General features: G+C 47.2%; 2 protein-coding genes across 2 annotated transcripts in view; one reads left to right on the top strand and one right to left on the bottom strand.

Moving 5' to 3' along the window:
* FKBP15 (FKBP prolyl isomerase family member 15) overlaps window positions 1-6,412 on the top strand; it is a 63,682-nt gene extending 57,270 nt beyond the window's left edge. Inside the window, 5 exon segments of the mRNA XM_036915625.2 lie at window positions 870-995; window positions 1,531-1,638; window positions 1,875-2,542; window positions 3,404-3,500; window positions 5,770-6,412. Coding sequence (XP_036771520.2) covers window positions 870-995; window positions 1,531-1,638; window positions 1,875-2,542; window positions 3,404-3,500; window positions 5,770-5,847 — 1,077 coding nt within the window. The 3' untranslated portion in view covers window positions 5,848-6,412.
* A 2,223-nt stretch (window positions 6,413-8,635) lies between these two features.
* SLC31A2 (solute carrier family 31 member 2) lies at window positions 8,636-17,095 on the bottom strand. Its single transcript, XM_036915626.2, has 4 exons — window positions 16,966-17,095; window positions 13,323-13,389; window positions 11,105-11,294; window positions 8,636-10,059 (listed from the first exon to the last, which is right to left on the bottom strand). The coding sequence occupies exons 2-4, from the start codon at window positions 13,387-13,389 to the stop codon at window positions 9,891-9,893; spliced, it is 426 nt and encodes a 141-aa protein (XP_036771521.2). The 5' UTR covers window positions 16,966-17,095; the 3' UTR covers window positions 8,636-9,890.
* Between the last annotated feature and the right edge of the window lie 1,573 nt (window positions 17,096-18,668).

Here is an 18,668-nt window from a genome sequence, read left to right as displayed (position 1 = left end):
ATTAATAGCTTGAAAACAAAATCATACTTTTTCAACATTCCAGTTAATCAGTCATCTTTCACATAGTTACCTAAAATGACAGGTTCAGTGACCTAGAAAAAGAAGAGCAACACTAGTGTTCTGGAACATGTTTTCCATTATTACTTGATTCTTCATTTATTAAGCAAACACTTACTGAGCACCAGTTGTGTTCGAGACGCTGTGTTGGGGAAGGGCTTACAAAGAACTCTGCCCTCAAGAATCTCATAGGAAGAAAGGGAGCTAGAGAGAAACAAAGATGAGCATTAAGTGCAGTAAGGCCCAGAAGAGGCAGTGCCTAGGGGAGCAGAGCCAGGAAGAACAAGTCACTGTGGTAAGGTGGGGAAGGCGGCAGAACATCCTTGTCAAGGACACTGAGGTGGGATGGAGCATGCCTGTTGTGGGGTCATTTGGCATGAAAACAAGAGAGGAGATAGTTTAGGGCCATGACATGAAAGTCCCCATATGTGGGACTTAGTTTCTTAAAATATCCAGTTGAAAATCTTTGACTCAGAGCTGATGAAGGCAATCTTGTAGGTGAATTGAAGGTTGCTTCTAATATCCAGTGTTCATATGTGACCCCCTTTTTTCACTATATTCTGGATTAGGAACAAGGCAAGTTACAATGTTGGGAAAGAGGAGGTAAAGTTGTGAGTTGAGACTGAGTAATGGGAAGTGAAATGCTCTGAGTCTGCAGGTCTGGGGCAGAGGGGGACGGGGTGGACACCAGCAGATCTGGGTTGAGATTAACACTTGTTGCTTAGAGATGGTTCTCTTCCTCCTGGGCTTCCTGACTTTCACCTGGTAGCCCAAGTTTCTGAGGCCACAGCCACAGTCTGTTCGTTTTGCAGTGTTTAGCTCTCCAGGCCCAAGTCACAGCCCTGAAAGAGCAAAATGAACAGCACAGCAAGGACCTGGAGAAGAATAAGGCCCAGGAGCCTGGGATGGAAGCCATTGCTACTGACCCCTCAGAGAAGGTGAGCTGGTATTTCAAAGAAGCAGCAAACCAGTTACATAAAGAGATTGAATATGCATATCAGCACAACCAATTTGTTGTGTTGACAGCTTTTTTTCTAACTTTAACATATACCTCATGTCTGACTTAGGTTCCAAAAGATTAATTTTTACTTAGCAGTTTGCTGGCAAATCCCAAATAGCCCTATTTGACAGATATGGGAAGCACCTCTAAATTGTAGCCCCTGGCAGCACTAGTGGGGGTCATGGTAGCAGGGAGTCATCAATAAATGCTTTAAGCAGTTCTCGGCACACATATTGCAGCTTACTTGTTCTTCATAGCCCTTGCATCGGGTGCTGCTCGTTACCTAACATTGTCCTTTCCACAGTGACAGCTTTCAGCGTCTCCGTTCATGACCAGCTGTGTCCTGCTGTAGAGTTCTGAGAGGGCTTCCTTGAGCCTTCCAAGCCCCCCTCTGGAATTTACATGCATCCCTTAATCACTTGATTTTGGAAGCATACATTTTGATACTGTTTTCCTCTCATGTCTTCACACAGATAAAGAAAATCATGAACCAGGTGTTCCAGTCCTTGCGGGGAGAGTTTGAGCTAGAGGAATTTTACAATGGCAGGACCATTCTGGGAACCATCATGAATACTATCAAGGTAGAGTCAGCTCTTGATTGTTTTGTTGAAATGGGTATCATGGTGCTTAAGTACTGTCTAAGGGATCATGGATAAAAATAAGACTTCCTTAATAATTAGGATGCCTGCAAGGACTCTTACTGGGCAGATAAGAAGCAACGTCATTTGAACTAGACAGTATGTTAATAAGGATTGAAGAGCTAGCAGTGCCTGCTATTTTCCTCTTAGTGATCCTCTCCTCCTTGGCTTTTGAACAGCTTGTAACTCTTGAGCTTTTAAACCATCCTGAGCGAGAGAAGGGAGAGAGCAGCAGTGAAGAGGAGGAAGAGGCAGAGCGACCTCGGCAGGCTCCCCAGGAGCAGTCGGTCTCAGCGGGCTCTGGACTGTCTCACCTACCCCTGCGCAGGGAGTCCGCCATGCTGCTGTCAGAGCGGGCAGGCCGGGAAGCTGTCCCACTGCCTCCTCAGGCCCCGCCCGGTTCCCAGGAGGATGTGCAAGTAAGGGAAGGGGAGCCCTCGGCAGCAGAGGTGCTCTTGGAGATAAAAGACGATTCCCTCCCACCCGAACTGGCTTACATCCCCTCCCAGAGAGCTCTGGGCCCCCCAGCTTCAATCCCTCCCAAGCCTCTGGGTCCTGCCCCTGGGGACTCTGGGTGTGAGGAGACACTTGCTGCCAGTCCATTGGAAGACGCCTGTGTCGGAGAGCAAGAAAGTGCCACGAGACTGTCCCTGGCTTCAGACCCCAAGAAGGGGGACCCGCTGGCCTTAGGCCCTGAAACTCCAGGACAGCCTGAGCCTGCAGAGCTCAAGAAAGATGAGGATGTCACTGGCTCTGCTGTTCCCTCCAAGGAGCCGGGCAGCACAGAGGCAGGTTCTCCTGCTGTAGAAGCAGCACCGGGCCCCAACCACTGTTCTCAGCACTCCAGGTATGTCCCCGAACGGGTTTTCAGGTACAGGTGGCTGCATGTAGAAGTAGTCTTTGGTTTTTCCAGGGCTCACAACTCATCCTCAGAGACTGACTGACTGATTCACTTATTTATTCATTGATTCATTCATTCATGTAGTTATTCAGTAATACCTACTATGAAAAAGGCTCTGCAGTAGGCAAGGTGGATTTGGTTCCTGAATTCAGCTTACAGCCTAGTAGGAGACAAATATTTATATATTTTTAAAGTGTGATAAGTGCTTAAAAAAAAAACACAGGGTATATAATAGAGAATGAAGGGAGAGTTATTCTGCTTAGACAGAGCAGTTAGAGAAAGATTCTGAGAAGGTATTGTTTAAGCTGAGATCTGAAGAAGGGAAAGGAGTCTTCCATGTGAAGAATGGGAGGAAGAGATTGCAGAAAACAAGAATAGCACATGCAAAGGCCCTGTGGTAAGAAGAGACATGACACAATCAAGGAACTAAAAGAAGGCACAGTATGTAGGAGGAGAATAGTGTTAAGCTGAGTTGGAAAAACTCAGTAGGGGCCAAGTCATGTAATATTTTGTGTCACTGTTAGAAGTTTGGACTTTAAGTTCAGTGAGAAACTATTAAAGGAATTTAAGCAGGAGAATCACATGATCTGATTATTGGTCTGATTATTAGTCTTAGTCGTTTTAGAAGATCACTCAGGCCGCAAGTGATGGAAGGAATTACGAGAGCTAGGGGCCAGTGTGGAGAGGGGAGGGATTCCTGGGTAATTGCCACAGCTGTTGATTCTTACTCCAGAGCCTGTGGGCACTGTGGCCTGGAGCAGGAGCAGCAACATTTCAGTGACAGGATTTTCTCTTTTTTCCCTTCAGACTTTCTGGGGATGATGACAATGAACTCTTTAAAAGGGCAGCTCTTAAAGTTCCAAGGCCCAAAGCACAGCCTGAGGAGGAAGATGAAGACGAGGTGGTAAGGAAATCCCAGGCACTGCGAGGTCCTCACTCCCCCACGTGGGGCCCCTCCCCACTGGCTCAGAATTGGAGGCTGTGGGTGGCCCACTCCCTGGGCTCTGTGTGCGGGGCGTGTGGGAGCAGGCGTGGGGCTGGGAGAGGGCAGCTCTGTAAGCACAGTGGCCGTGGTCAGATACCCCTTCACTCTTGAAAAAGGACCACAATTGCTGTCCCTGCAGGAAGAGTTTCTACTTTAAGTGAAGAAAGTTGGGCTGCTTAGTCTCCATTAGTATGCTAAGACTCAGGTTTCCTCAAGTGTGGAGGATACTGTTTATAGTTTAGAACTGGAAAGGGTTTGGAAGACCTTCTGTCCTGACATCCTTATTCACAAAGAGGCTGGGGCTCGGGAGGATGATTTACCCAAAGCCACAAGATGAGTTCCTGGCAGAGCTAGGCTGAAAGCCCCAGACTCCTACTAGGATCTCCTGTTTCTGAGCATTTTCTGTTTCTTCAGCCTGCTTTCCACCATAAGGCCTTGTTTTGTCATGACCGCATCCCTGCAGAAAATGTGTTAGGTACTTAGAGCATAGCCTCACTTTACAGAGCTCCAGGTGAAGGCCAGGGGGATGAGTTGTCAATGGAGCCTAGATTTGTGCCCCTATTCTTGCTTCTCCTGTCCTCATTGTGCTAAGTTCAAGCGTTCTTGGTGGTCATTAGGACATTTCACTGGAGTATGAAATGTGTATGGAGAACACAGATGAGCTTCAGGCTCAGTCTGTCCCACGGCAGTCTAGGAGGTGAATGGGGGCACAGCCCTATAGGTGTCAACCAGAGCACATTTTGTCTCTTGCCAAAGCGTTGGGAAAGTGGCTGACAGAGCCAGAATCTGGCTCGTGTACTAGAACCCTCCCCTCTTGCCTGTGTTCCTTTGGGGAAAGTGCGCCATTTCCTTCTATCATAGGAGTCTTTCTTTGCAAGAATTAAGTTTTCATTTGAGAATTCTGCACTTAAAAAAAGTATTAAGTATCCCAAGTGACTGTCCAAAGTATAGTTGAAATGTTTTAATTAGTAGTATATTATTGGTATTAATAGTGATACCATCAAGTTAACTTCTGTTGCTTGGGTACCCTGAATACTACTTCACAGACGTTCTCATTTAATTCTCTACTAATCTAATTAAGTAGGCACTTTTGTCTCATTTTATGGAAAAGAGGACTGAGGCCAAAAAGGTTAAATAACACGTGCAAGGTTATATAGCCAGTGAATGTAGAGCCAGGACTTTAACCAGAAAAAAACAGAAGCAGTGAGCCACATTTTAAAATCCTATCCTGTCAGAGTTTAGAGGTCACTTAATTGATGCGCAGAGAGGTGTAAGGTCTGCTAGTTGCTGGTAAAGATGTCATTAGCTCAGGGACCTCTGACCACATCGTGCTGCTTTCCCTTCGGCTGGTCCCGTGAAGACTGCTGCTGGGCCAGAGTGGCTCCCCAGAGCACACAGTACCTCGGCAGAGAATACTTGGTGCAGGTCTATCTCCAGCATCAGTCCCTGCTACCCTCTTGAGACCTGCTCCCTGTCAATCCAGAAGAGAAAGACCAGGAGCTCAAGTCATGAAAAGCGGAGGAGAGTTTCCTCTGTGGACATCAGCTCCCCTTATTCTCCTACTCGGGTGGATGCAGCCAGGGAAGAGAGACCAAGAGTGTGGGAGGCTGTGGCCCTTTCTGTGGGCTTTCTTCCTTTCTTGGGATGCTCCACTTCGTAATGTGGCCAAGCCTCTAAATTCGACTTTCCCTCTACTGGTGGGGCCACATCCAGAACCGGACAGGCCACCTTAAGCTGTGACGGTTTTTCAAATGTGATTGTGTTCTTGCCCCCCTCCCTTCATCTTCCTATATCCTCTTTCATCCCCGAGGGCTGCTCTACCACTCTGTCTTTCTCCTAGTCCCATCTCTCCCCTTCTCGTCCCACATGATTGTTTAAGTTACTGCATGAGAGGTAACATGTCAAATCAATACATGTGTTTCACAAGTAAATTACAAAATTAGCCAAAGTTGGTCATCTTGTTTCTGTGTTGAAAGACTGTCTCCCTTCTCTGCCTGTTTGTCTCAGCTTTATCTGGAAGCCTGGTTTGCTGGCCTCAGGGTGAGTCCTTTCAGTAAAATCCCAACCAACAACCTCCTTTCCAATCTGGAGCCAGGAACAGATGTTGGCTCACTTGACTTTCCACAGGCAGGAAGTCCACCTGGTGCGGGGACAGGTGAGGACTGACTGCTCTTTCCTGTTTTGTCAGAGCATGAAGGGACACCCGCCCCCAACACCCCTTTTTGGAGATGATGACGATGATGATGACATTGACTGGCTGGGATGAAGACCCAGGAAGCTGGTGCAAAGGTTCTCCACTGACCCTTCCCTAAGCATGATTTTGCACAGCCAGCCCTGGGTCTAGACGAGCCACAGGGTGTGGTGAACATGAGCATTCTAAGGCCAGCAGTTCAGATCTCTGAAGTAGCGAACTCCTGGGCCCCCTGCCTGGCAGGGTGAAGAGGAGTGTGAGCCTGTCTTCAGAATGCTGGGGTTGCCAGAAGCCCACTGTGGTCCTGCCTCAAAGTCCCATTTGGAGGGAGGGATTGTTGGTTCCCCTCCAGCCAGTCACCTGCAAGGGTCTTGCCCTCTTCCAAGACTCCTTTTAGTCTCTTCACTAACTTGCAGACTGATCTGCCCCCCAGTGCCCCACTGTGCCCCCGCAACAAGACCTGTCAGCTGGGGCAAGGTCTCCTGGTAGAACCAAGGGCGGATTATACCATCGAAACCTTGGTGTGGTTAACAGAATTGCTGGCAGTCTTGGGACATGTGTCTTTTCTCTGCCTTAAATCTGATACAGGAGGTCAATGGATATTTGAAATTAATAAAACAAATAAATATCTGCAACGAAATTTGACTGAAGCTTTTGGAGAGAAGCTGAATTTGGCTCTAAGGGATTCCAGGGTCAGGAGTCGAAGCGGATCTGAGTTGGTTAGCCCACACAGAAGCATTGTGACATGCCCTTTGGAACCTAACCCTGGAATTCTTAGGCTTTCAGAGAAAGTTACCGCTTTGCTGTCCCAGCTCATCACAGCCACATTAAGGCTCAGGGCATCGTGATTATCTGAGGACCAGTCCTGTCATCCACTTGCTTCTGCAGGCCTGGTCCTCTACCCAAGGAAGCCATGCAGAGAAGATGTGAGGGTCCCTACATTCCACTGTTGTCCATAGTGGCACCTGACAGGTTGATTTTTCATTTTGAGATCAGCTTCTGAATTCAGGGCCAGTACTAATGCAGAGGACAGTAGTGAGAAAATATTTGAGGTCATTTTACTTATTCCAGGATCTTCCAAAGACCATGTAACCGTGCGTCAAAAAGCAGGATAATTTAAATAAAAATGTTGCAATTTAAAATATTTATATGATAACCTAATTCCATTCCAATGTGGCCTGACATCCTTTGTGATGACAGCTTTGAGCCTGTCTCACATATGTGGGACAAGGAGTCAGTAAGAATTACCATTTACTGAACTTTGTTATTTAACAAGTAGGCACTGTTGTTGACCAATTTACAGACTGTCTCATCTCCAGCAAACCTTGCAGAAGACACTGTATTCCTCATTTTACAGAGGAGAGACCGAGGCTTAGAGCGGTAATTTGTCCATGGTTACATAATTAGTAAGCAGTGAAACAAGAATTTAGATCCTGGCCATTGGATTGCTGGGCCCCAGTGCAGACCTGAAACAGAACTCTGCTCTGTTAGGGTAAATTATGCAGAGCACAGGTGTTTTTGGTCTCCACTATGTGCATTCATCCCCTTGGTCCACTGGGTGCTGTGGTCTTAGGCAGTTACTCTCTCAACCTCCCCTCTCCACTTAGCTGACGGGCAGACTTGGGGCCAGGCCGCCTGGTTCTGCTGCTTAATAGCTGGATGACTATTCAAACTTCCCTGTGCCTCAGCTTCCTCATCTCTTAAAACAAGGGCAGAAATAGTTCGTACATGTTCTGAGGATTACATGAGCTAATATTGTGAAGTGCTTAGAACACTGCCTGGCACATAAAAGCACTATGTAGGCATTTGTTAAAAAAAAAACTTCAAATAGAGAAAATACAACCTTTTGTAACCTGGCTCTGAAGAATGTTGAAATGCCTACTTAGTCTAACTGTATAATCGATGCCTCTGGAGCATAGATTTTTTAAAAGCCCTCTATGCTTTTTTTTTTTTTTTTTTGTAGATAATTATTTTTTATTGAAGGGTAGTCGACACACAGTATTACATTACATTAGTTTCAGGTGTACAACATAGTGATCCAACATTTATATACATGACAATTCTAGGTACCAGCTATCACCATACCAAGCTGTTACAATATCTTGACTATATTCATTGCATCCCGGTTACTTATTATTTTACCATTGGAAGTGTGTACTTTTTTTTTTTTTTTTTTGTGAGAAAAGCCCTCTATGCTTTAAAAGCCTCAAATGCATGATCACATTTAGGGAGACCATATCACAATGGGAAGAGGTTGCTGATCAGCCATGGAGATGCTCATCTCTGTGGTGCCGAAGGGGAGGGAGCCTGAGCCTGTCAGGATGTATAAATGGAGGCACGAGGCTCCATCAGCAAGACTGCCCTGGACATAGAAAATCTTCTGTCAGTCATTACACAGAGCAGCATTCCACTTGCCTGCTTATGTGGGGAGAATGCACCAGTCATTACCAAAGGTGCCACATACCATGTTTTCTGTTAATTCTTACCGTAAATCAAGAAGTGGCTTTGATATGGTTTTGCTCCTGCCCTCGGGGAGAGAAGGTGCTAATAGTGCCAACAGGGTGTTTACAGTCTGGGTGGCAGCCAGTTCTTTTTCCCATGGCAGGCACCCAATCAGTATTTGTTACCTGGCTAAAAGAAGGACTGGACGAGGCTGGCACTGGAGCATCTGCCTGAGGGCATAGCGTTTAGGCCTGGGTTTCCCTGAGTGTGGAGTTGTCCTCTTTGTAGCAGATGGACAGCCTTAAGCCTTGAACAGCCCTACAGCCAACGCTACCAGCTCTGCGTCCCTCTTGGCTCTTGGCAGTTGTTACAGGGGTTATGTGTATTTGCTGTTTGAATGAGAAGCACAAGAATGGTCACAGACTGTTTAAAAATATATATTTATTAAAAGGCATTTCTTTTTTAATTCCCAAAGCTTAAGACCATCTTCCACCCAGCCCATGAGGTACTTGGGCATAGACATTACAGTAGACAGCAGTGATTTTTTCTCCTGGGTCTCTCGTGTCCTTTTCTTTTGTAAAGCGAAGAGGGTCAAGTATCTGGAGAGTCCCACCTGATTCTACAAACATAATGCTTTGGTTTGACTGCTTATTGCATCTTCAGGCAGTACCTCCGTCCCATGGCTTACTCAGTATTTTAAGTGAATGAATCATGTTTCCCCACCAGATCATTACAGGTGAGTAATAAGTAATAGAGAATGTTTTGAATGTTATTCCACGCAGTTATCTGTTATGTGTAAAAGAAGGATCAGAGAAGAGGGGGCATTAAGGCCCTGAAGAGCACCCCAGACACCTAAAGCCATGAGAGTGTCTTCCTCCTGTAGGCAGTACCTTTCAAGGGAGGCCCTTGTTCTAACCATAGGGAAAATCAGGAGCCCTTAGAACAGTCCTGCTTCCCTGACTTTAATCTGCTGTCACTCTCCCCACAAAAGAGGGAATCAGGTCTCAGCAGATGTTGCCATCCTTCATTATAAAAATCATTGCATTAAAAATTTTGTATTAATGTGCAAAATTGCCAACCACGAGTTCAATGGGAAAAATGAAAAAAATCTTAGTATGTCACCACGATCCATAGAGGAGATGATCTTTCCATGTTCCAAAGGTAGAAAAGTGAGAAGAAGGAGCCAGTTTGGTCTCTGTCTCCCAAAGACAGAAGAGGTCAGACAGTCCAATGGAAGATGCTCCTCTAGGTAAGGCACAAATCAAGGGAGCAGACGGTATCCAGGCTCCATGCCCTTCATCACCCAGAACCCATCTCTCTATCTTGAAGATCTTTGGAAATTCTTGAGTTTTGGGTCACAGAGATAGTCATCATGGGCTCCGGAACCCTGCCCCCAGGTTCTGGTGTGTCCATTCTCTCTCTGGTCACAGCAGCCTTCTTCAGGCACAAAGAGACCACACTGCATCCTATGCAGGTGGGCTGAGGAGAGGTCACTGCAGTGGCCTCTGAGCTCCAGGGGAGTAAGTGCTGGCTTCAGCTGAAAGTTTCCAGGAACCAGGTGCGAGGTGAGGAACAGCCATCAGAAAAAATGGAGACATGGGGCTGGAAGTTCAACATCTGGAAGAGGGGGCCCCAGCTCTCTCCACAGCCATCAGTGCCTGCACAGCTCTCAACAACTAAACCATGCTGAGAAGTGGGTAGGCAAGGTAGTAGCCCACAGCCGAGCCCAGGACCACACCCAAGAAAATCCAGGTGTTGTAGGACATTACAGCCAGCATCATGAAGTAGCCAATGACCACCTGAGCAACATGGATTAGAGACTGGCCGAAGTGACACAAAAACCACCTAGATAAAAAGGAAAGCCAAGTTAATGTTTGTAACAGGCTAGAAGCTAGGAACTTCCTACTTCTTGGTGTCAGGAAGTAGAAAGAGCAACTGAGTTATAGGACCAGTTTATGTGTAATTTGTATGCTTAAACCAGGGGAGAATTCCTTTTAAAGAGATCTATCAGAAACTACTGATAGAGAGGGGAGAGGGACTTGTACAAGATGACTAGGATAATCACTTCTTTACCAAATTTAGCTCTGAGTTTCTGGCATCCTTGGCAAAAAGGGAAAACAAGGTATATAACCTATTATGTCTGATAAGGAATAATACAAAGTTGTCAGTAAGGCAGATTTTTTTTTTCTCTGAATCTACTGTGGCAGGCACTATTAACAATGGAACGAGCCTGGTCTTTGGTGACAGGTCAGTTCCTAGCTCTGCCACTTAACTATGGCTCAGCCCAAATGTCTTAGTCTCTTTGGAGCTTAAATTTCCTCATCAGTAAAACAAGAATAAGAACACCTCCCTTGCAGGGTGCTGGTGAATATCTGAGATGCCCATGTAATGAGCGGGCAGGCTCATTAAGCACAGCTGGACCTGGAGAGAGGGCAGGAGTGGGAGCCCAATTGGCTGCTCTATCCGAATGGGAAGAAAGCAGAGGAGAGAAGAGCATGGTTGGACACATTGCCAATGGCAATCCTTAACCATTTGTGTAGGGACAGCTGCAGATCCCATCTGGGTTTGGAAGCCTTAGTGACCTAAAGAAGCCTGCTGATGTTCGAGGGAAAGGCTAGGTGGACACCCCTGTTGCCAGCCTAAGGTCTGCCCCAGAGCTCTGCAGATCTGAGCCTTCTGAGTGGCTCTCAGCAGAGAGGCTCCAGTCTGGGCATCAGGAGCTAAGCTCTAGTTCATCTCACTGATAAGGGGGAGCACTTTGGCAACCCCTGATCCTTCCCTGGGCATCAATTTCCTTTTTTTTAAAGTGGGGCTAATGGCCTCTGGGCCCAGCCTACCTCTCAGGGTGACTGCAAGTACTCTGCCCATTTCCACCCCCAGCCCCTGTTACCTGACACGGTTTCTGCGGACTGGGGGTAAGTCTGAGCCTGAGGAATTCTCGTCTGTCTCTTCAGTGAGCTGCAGGCTGGTGGGCAGGGCCATGCTCACCAGAGCCTGGTGGAGCAGCTTGGCTTTGCCAACCTTGATGCTTTCGTACAACACAGCCAAGAGCAGGACCACCAACACCGAAAGGGCCATACCTGTCAAAGGGAAGCTGAGTTGCAGAGACCTGGCCAGGCAAGCCCTGCTCCCCTGCCGGCAGCTTCCCCTAGAACCTGGTACAGGTGCCAGAAGAGCACCTCTGCCCATCCCTTCTGTCCAGCTTCCTCTCACATCTTCCTCACCTTCACTGGGCTAGGGTCTAAGGGTAAAGAAGCCATACGCCATCACCCAGAGGTGCTCCTCCAGGCCCAAATCTCTGTCCTGACTTCTACTTAGGAGAGCATGCACAGCAAGGTCCTATTTACACGTATGAACACAGAAAAGTCCGGAAGGAAGGAGAGACAGCAAAGGAGTCAAAATTATCTCAGCCAATTAGGATACAGGAGGCTTTTATTTTCTTCTCACCTAATTTTACAAAGTTTCTCTGTATATAATACTTCTGTAAGAGCGGGGAAAACCAATGTTATTTTAAAGAAAACTGAGTGTTTACTAGAGCTGCTTTGTAAAATTAACTGCTAATTGCTACTTCTATTTTACAAGTGGAGGGAATAATAAATGGTCCAACTATAGTATTTTATTGAGCTCCCAGGCGGAAATCATCTGCAAAATATACTTTTTTTAAAATATAAAATTATAGGTAATTCCTTGAACATGGTATAAATTCAAACCATGCAGAAGGGCATAGAGTGAAAAGTAAGTCTTCTTCCCAGCCCAGTCTCTCAAAACCCCAGTTCTCCCCAGAGCAGCTTCTGTCAGCAATTTCCTGTATAGCTTCCCAAGGATACTCAATGCATAGATAAATCTTTACTTGTCTAAATGACAGCATCCTATCTGTGCATATACTCTTCTCCCTCTTCACGTTGTCATCCAACTGCACCTTGTATATGGATTCCTCTTAGTTCACACAAATCTACCTTGTTTCTGTGGCTTCACAGTATCTGTGATAGATTATATTTTCCAAATATGGCCACCTCACTATTCCATGTCACATTGCTGTTCTTACAATGTCAACATCCTGCCATCAAGTGGAGGGGTCCATGTTCCCTCTTCTTTAACTGAGACGACCTTTGTGTCTGCTTCAACCAATAAAAGTGGAAGCAACACTTCCAAGGGTAGGTCTTTAAAAATCCCCTGCACTTCCACCTTGTTCTCTTAGGACACTCATTTGCTTTTGGAGCCCAGGTGCCTTGCCACAAGGAAACTCAGGCCACAGGAGACACCACATGTTGGTGTTAAGTCAACAACCCTGCTGAGGTCCTAGGTAACCACCAGCATCAACCAGCAGACATGAAAGTGAGGAAGTCTTCAAGATGACTCCAGTTGCAGCCACTGTCTGACTATATCTGCATGAGACACATTGAAGAAGGACTGCTTGGCTGAGCCAAGTCGACTCAGAACCTTGACAAAGAATAATAAAATGACTGTTGCTGTTTTAAGCCACCAGGTTTACTCTGCATAGACTGATTACTAGAATGGTGGCCCATTGGAGGGATGGCCATAATTCATACGATCAGCACCTGTAGTGATGAGCATATGGGTCATTTCCATTGCCAGTTTATTTTTAAGATGCAATTATTTAAGTGTAAATACAACTCCATCATGAATTAGTGCCTAACTCTGCTTTTCAAGTCAAAGGAATATTTCTCTTCCAAATTGGTGTCTTATTTGAGGTCCAAAGATGGAGGAGCTGCTCTGGGCTTCTGAGCTGATGTTGGGCAGAGAACCCTGGATGAGGGGAGGGGAGGCCTTGATCTAGTTGTGGCTTACTTGCTGTATGACCCTTGATGAGTCTTTTCCCCTCTCTTCAGTTCCATCCCTTGTAATAGAAGGGGGAGCTGCATCCCAAATCTCTCTCTTGGCCTTTCTGTGCATTAGTGAGATAACGGAGCTTTTTGCAAACTGAAGGGCAGTGGCTGCAAAGGAATTAAAAATGCAAAGTTCTCAATGTTTATACAAGAAGAGTCAGGCTCAGTCATGTCCACAGAGCATAATAAAGAGAAACCAGGTTCTCCATTGCCTGGAGCTACGACTCCCCAGGCTACAAGCCTGGGCTTCCCAATGCTTACCTGCAGGACTGTGGACATTCCAGAAATCAAACAACAGCACCACCTCATCTGAGAAGATGAAATGCATCTGAAAGAGAAGGGGATCTGCATCAAGGGGCTTCAGGCAACGGAAGTCATGGTCCCTAGTGCTCTCCAGCAGCCTCCTCTAAAGGTCCAGAAAAATGGGGTCACGGGATGTAAGTGCTGGAAGAGCCATTACTGGTCATCAGGGCCAACTGAGGCCAGACAGGGCAGGACTTGCCTGAGGTCCCTCAGTGGCGGCAGCAGAGCTGTAATTGAGCTGGCCTTGCTCCAGGTGGAAGTGAGGTGTCAGGGTGCCCATCCTTACCGAGCCAACCAGGTCACAGTATTCTCAGGCCATGCTGAGCTGTCCCCTCTGTGCCAAGCAAAGACTGAGGAATGACTGCCTCCCTTACCCCAGACCCCAGCCATTCTGCTCCAGCTGTGTTTGTCATGGAAGAACGCAGGGGCAGCGGTCTCCATTCTAGCACACCTGTTCACTCATGCCCTAAACATATGCTGTGCCCAGCATTATGGACAAAGACAAAATTCTCTGCCCTCAATGAGCTCACAGCCTTCTAGAAAGAATGAAGGTAGAAGCAATGGCAGTGTCTGAACATCCTTTTTAAAGAGCATCTGGTCCATCCTGTGTTCAGAGTGGCATCAAGGGCTTTTCATGTATTATCTCATTTCACAATAGTCTTCTGTGTGACAGAGACAGTCAGGCTCTTCTCACAGGAAGGAAAATTGGGGAAATGAGGCTCAGAAACAGTAATTTTGCTAAAGGTCAAAAAGCTAGTAAGTTGGCAGAGCTGGGATTCAAACCTGGGTCTAGTTGGATGCCAAAGCCCTGTGCATTCCAGACCACCATGCTGCCTCTTGACTGCCAAGGTCAGGATAGGGACTGGATGGTGATTCTAAATGCCCACAGCAGGCTTAATGACTGCTTGGCAAGATTAAAGCCAGCCAGATCAGTCAGTTCACTCTCTCAGGGAACGTCACCTGGGAAACTTGCTAAGACCTCCTCAGCTCCAGAAGCAGCTCTGCAAACACTGTCTGCACCCACCCAGCGAAGGAGGTCCTGGCTGAGCTGGGATCGGGTAGTGGAGGGCTTTGGCTTCTAATACAAGTATTAGAATCCTCAAAAGGCAGAGCAGGAAGTATTCTCAGAGAGTTAATTTTTTTATTGAGATAACTGACACATAATGTATTAGTTTCAGATGTACAACATAATGATTCAATCTACCCATCTATTGTGAAATAATCACCACAATATGTCTAGTGACCATCCATCACCACAGTTACACATTCTTTTTCTTGTGATGAGGATCTTAAGATCTACTCTCTTAGCATCTTTCAAATATACAATACAGTATTATTAATTACAGTCACCATGCCTGCACCTTACATCCTAAGCCTTACTTGTTTACTCAGTGCATTTTCAGTCCTCTAGTTTTCAACTTTTTTTTTTTGCCAGGGAACACTGCAAATAAAATCTTGTAACTCCACCATATAAAACATAGGACTCCGGGTGAAGTGGGGAGAGAGGTCTCAGCTCTACTGAAACTCAGTGTGAAAAACACTGATCTGGTCCAGCTCTGGCTGCTCTCTAGCCCCATCCCATTTCCAGATAGGGAAATTGAGTCCCAGGAGGGGAAGGGATTTGTCCAAGACCTCATAACAAGAAAATGAAAACCCAGGCAGTCATTTAAAAAGTATGTTGAGGAATTTAAAAATAAAAATAGCTTCTTATTCCTCTAATAGGAAAATGGTACTTGCTCAATATAAAAAGCTGAAACAGGATAAAAAAGAAAGTAAAAATCATTTTGAATCTTACTACCCAGAGATATCATTTGTTAAGGTTTTAAAATGAACATTGGTTGCCAGGCAAAATGTTCACAAAAGATATGCAAAAATAAATGGGTACAAATAATCCCGTGAAACTCATTTACACTGGAGTACCACTCATTCAACTTCAGCCTCCAGCACCATCTCCGCAGTGGGAGTGGAGGGAGTGTTGCACCATGCCCCCTTCTCTGCGTTCACTGGATAGAGCACTTGGCATGACTGGAATGTCCTCAGTGGCTAATTAACCAGACAGGTTTCCTAACTAGGTTCATTCTGTCACCCCTGGGCCTGGGTCAGCTATCTTAGGAGCCCCAAACAGCTTTTGCTGTAGACCCAAACACCCACAACACAGTAAATTTATTCAAGCAGCAGACATTTACTTTTGTTGTGCCAGGGGTGCAGATGCTGGAGCTACAGAGATGAATGAGACAATTCCTTGGCCCTCAGGGAGCTAGCCATCTAGTCGGGGAGAGGAGAGAACAGATCATTACAACAGGGCCAACAGCATGTATGTAGTCAATGAGAGGAAGGCACAGGGGAGGCCTCCTGGAAAGTGCTGGGGATGAAGCCCCCTGGGGACACCTAGCCTGGTGTCTAGGACCTCTTCAGAGGCAGGAGGAACAGGAGGCAGCCAGGGGAAGACAGTCCAGTATGTTCCAAGCTGGAAGTGCCCACACTCAGTGTCTGGTTCCACCTCACTGGGGAGAGAGCAGCGCAAAGGACAAAGACTCACCTACTCTTGCCTTTTCACTGGAGAAAAAGATTCAGATCAGCACAACCTGACTTGGGGCTGCAATTTTCAATTAAAGGGTCTGTGGTCAGATAAACAAGGGGCTGGGGTCTAATCTTGCTTCTCCATGTAGGATGAATCTGCCTCCAGCAGCTGGGTTTATCTGCGCCTATTCATGGCCCCATCCTGGGTAAGGAGGGGCTGAGCTCAAGAGAGCAATCATGGGACTTTTTAAATTTTCTTATTTGGGGTTACTTAACCTTTGAGAAAAGATCATTTATAAACCAGAGTTTAGGGGAAGATTAGAGTCCCTGTTCCTGCCAGCTGCCTGGCTAGGGGAACTTTTCAAAAGTGCTCCCCATCTATTTCCCCTTTTAGAACAACAGCGGTTGCTGGGGATGGGCGTTTGACTAACTGTTGGTTTCCTGTACCTCATATTCTGTGGCATTCTTCATGGGATAAAGAAAATTATATGATTTCTGTAAGGACCAAAGAGCCTTGCAACCTGTCATTCTCTCCAGCCTAGGTGAACTCTGCGAGAAAAAGTTTTATCTGAAACGCTATTTCTGACCCGTGTAGGGAGGATGGAAAGTAGCTGGGTTGGTTCCTCTCCCACCACCCAAACATTAGACCAGGAGCTTGACAAGACAGAGACCTGCCCGAGGTGTGGGTGCTGGGTGTGTGGGCGCCGCAGGCTGAAACGCACCGGGGCTTCCCTTTTACTGGGAGCCTTCCCGGAACCGCCCCCGAGTCACCGCGCTTAGGGCAAGGGACCCCAGGACTCTTCTATCTTCAGCCACCGCGCCCCAACCTCCCACCCTCAGCTGCGCCACAGCAGGTGCACAATTACTGCTCGTCCAGCCGGACTGACCCCCAGCAGGAGGGACAAAAGAAAACCCAGAAGCCACCGCCAGCTCCACTTCCCGCGCCCTCCCCAACCTTGTTTCTGCTGTTGACAGTGCTGCCAACCTACTCCGCCACCAGTCCCTCGCCAGATGCCCGGGGCTGCTGCTGGAGGGGCCGCCCCACCCCGCGTCCGCTCCTCTCGGTGGTGCCCGGACTCACCGCTAAGGAGAGCGCACTGGGTGGGCGCCGGGGCCGCTGCTGCTGGCTCTGGTCTCCTGGCTGCGAGTCCGTCCCGCCGCCGCCGCGATCGCGACCCGAGCCGCGCGGTCACATGGTCAGGGCGAGGCATGCGCACGGGCCCCTGGGAGTTGTGGTCCCCAAGACGCGCCACTCGGGCGCACCCAACGGCCCCGACCCCCAGCCGGGTTTCAGGTCCCGAGCCGAGCGGCGCTGCGGCGCTAAGAGTCGCAAGCAGCACGGGGCTGTCTCCTGCATTCCGTGTGGCCTCTTACTGCTTTGCATTTGACTTATCTTTGCAATTATCATTAAAATGTTTATTGCTACTAATGAACCATGCGAAGCTTCACATGAGAAGTTAAAAATTGAAAAGTCCATCCTATGGACAAAATAGCAACAAACCAGGAATAAACTAAAGAAAGTAAACCCAGGCTTTATGTAGCCATTCTTAATGTAGCCATTCTTTTTTCTTTTTAAAAAAATCTTTTTGCAATACACAGTTGTAATTTTAATTTGTATTTCTTTGTTTACCAGGGTGGTAAACGTTTTTTTTTTTTTGTTTGTTTTTTGCTATTTCCATTTTTGTGTTTTGTCTGTTCATTTTATCCATCCAGTTTGGCTGGGGAGGGTTCTGGGGGATGAGAGACTTTTAACAGTATTAAAAATTTTAATATACTAAGTAACCCTTTGCCAGTTATCCTATGAAGAAAGGGGCTGGAGGAGAAACCTTACCAGAGAGTGTACTAGCTGAACTTGAGCCTGGAATGTGACCGCAGTTCAAATCCTGACTCAGTATTGGATATGGGACCTCAGGCAAATGGCTTTACATCTCTGGGCCTCAGTTTCTTCGTCAAGCAAATGAAAATAATAATGGAATCTATGCCACTGGGGTGTTATAAGGCTTATGACTGTAGGAGCTTGCCTGATAAATGGTAGCCATTGTCATCATTAGTGGCAAATATTTCCGTTTTATGAAAGGGCAGGGGACCCCGGGACTCGTCTATCTTCAGCCACTGCGCCCCAACCTCCCACCCTCAGCTGCGCCACAGCAGGTGCACAATTACTGCTCATCCAGCCGGACTGACCCCCAGCAGGCGGGACAAAAGAAAACCCAGAAGCCACCGCCAGCTCCACTACCGGCGCCCTCCCCAACCTTGTTTCTGCTGTTGATGTGCTGCCAACCTACTCTGCCCCCAACCCTCTGCCAGATGCCCGGGCCAGCTGCTGGAGGGCCCGTCTCACCCCGTGTCCGCTCCTCTCGGTGGTGCCCGGACTCACCGCTGTCCTCCCCCAAACAATCTGGCCAAAGGATTTGCAGCACAGCTTTATTCATATGACTAAATTTTATGAAAGGAAGCTGACTGCAAAAGGTCAAGCCACTTGCCCAGGGCCATACAGCTCTTAAAAGCCTCAATCTGGAAAATAGTTGGGGTTAGAGGGAAGTCAGGGATTGGGGCAGCTTCAGAGGAATACAGCCTGGGCACCGGGAGAAGGTCGGGAAGGGAGGCCCACTGCTGTCTGGAGTGTGCAAGGCTGGGAAGAGGCAATGGGGAGAGAGGGGGCTATTGGATATTCTTGAAGCATCTGGGCCCCAAGACCTTGGGAGGGATTTGGTGATTCACATGTAAGTTTTCACCTCTTTAGCTCTCACCTGAAAAGTAGGAACAAGAAGGCTTGACCTTCAG

Source organism: Manis pentadactyla, chromosome 3 (assembly GCF_030020395.1).
Source record: "Manis pentadactyla isolate mManPen7 chromosome 3, mManPen7.hap1, whole genome shotgun sequence".
Taxonomy (NCBI): Eukaryota; Metazoa; Chordata; class Mammalia; order Pholidota; family Manidae; genus Manis; species Manis pentadactyla.
Note: the sequence above shows the minus strand (reverse complement) of the source record. Positions and strands in the feature narration are given on the sequence as shown.

Bases quoted from the DNA above. Each gene is read 5' to 3' on its own strand.
- SLC31A2 (XM_036915626.2), bottom strand. From the start codon at position 13,389: ATGCATTTCATCTTCTCAGATGAGGTGGTGCTGTTGTTTGATTTCTGG. The intron at 11,295-13,322 runs GTAAGCATTGGG...TCCCTTTGACAG, and splicing joins GAATGTCCACAGTCCTGCAG to GTATGGCCCTTTCGGTGTTG. The intron at 10,060-11,104 runs GTAACAGGGGCT...CTTTTTATCTAG, and splicing joins GTCCGCAGAAACCGTGTCAG to GTGGTTTTTGTGTCACTTCG.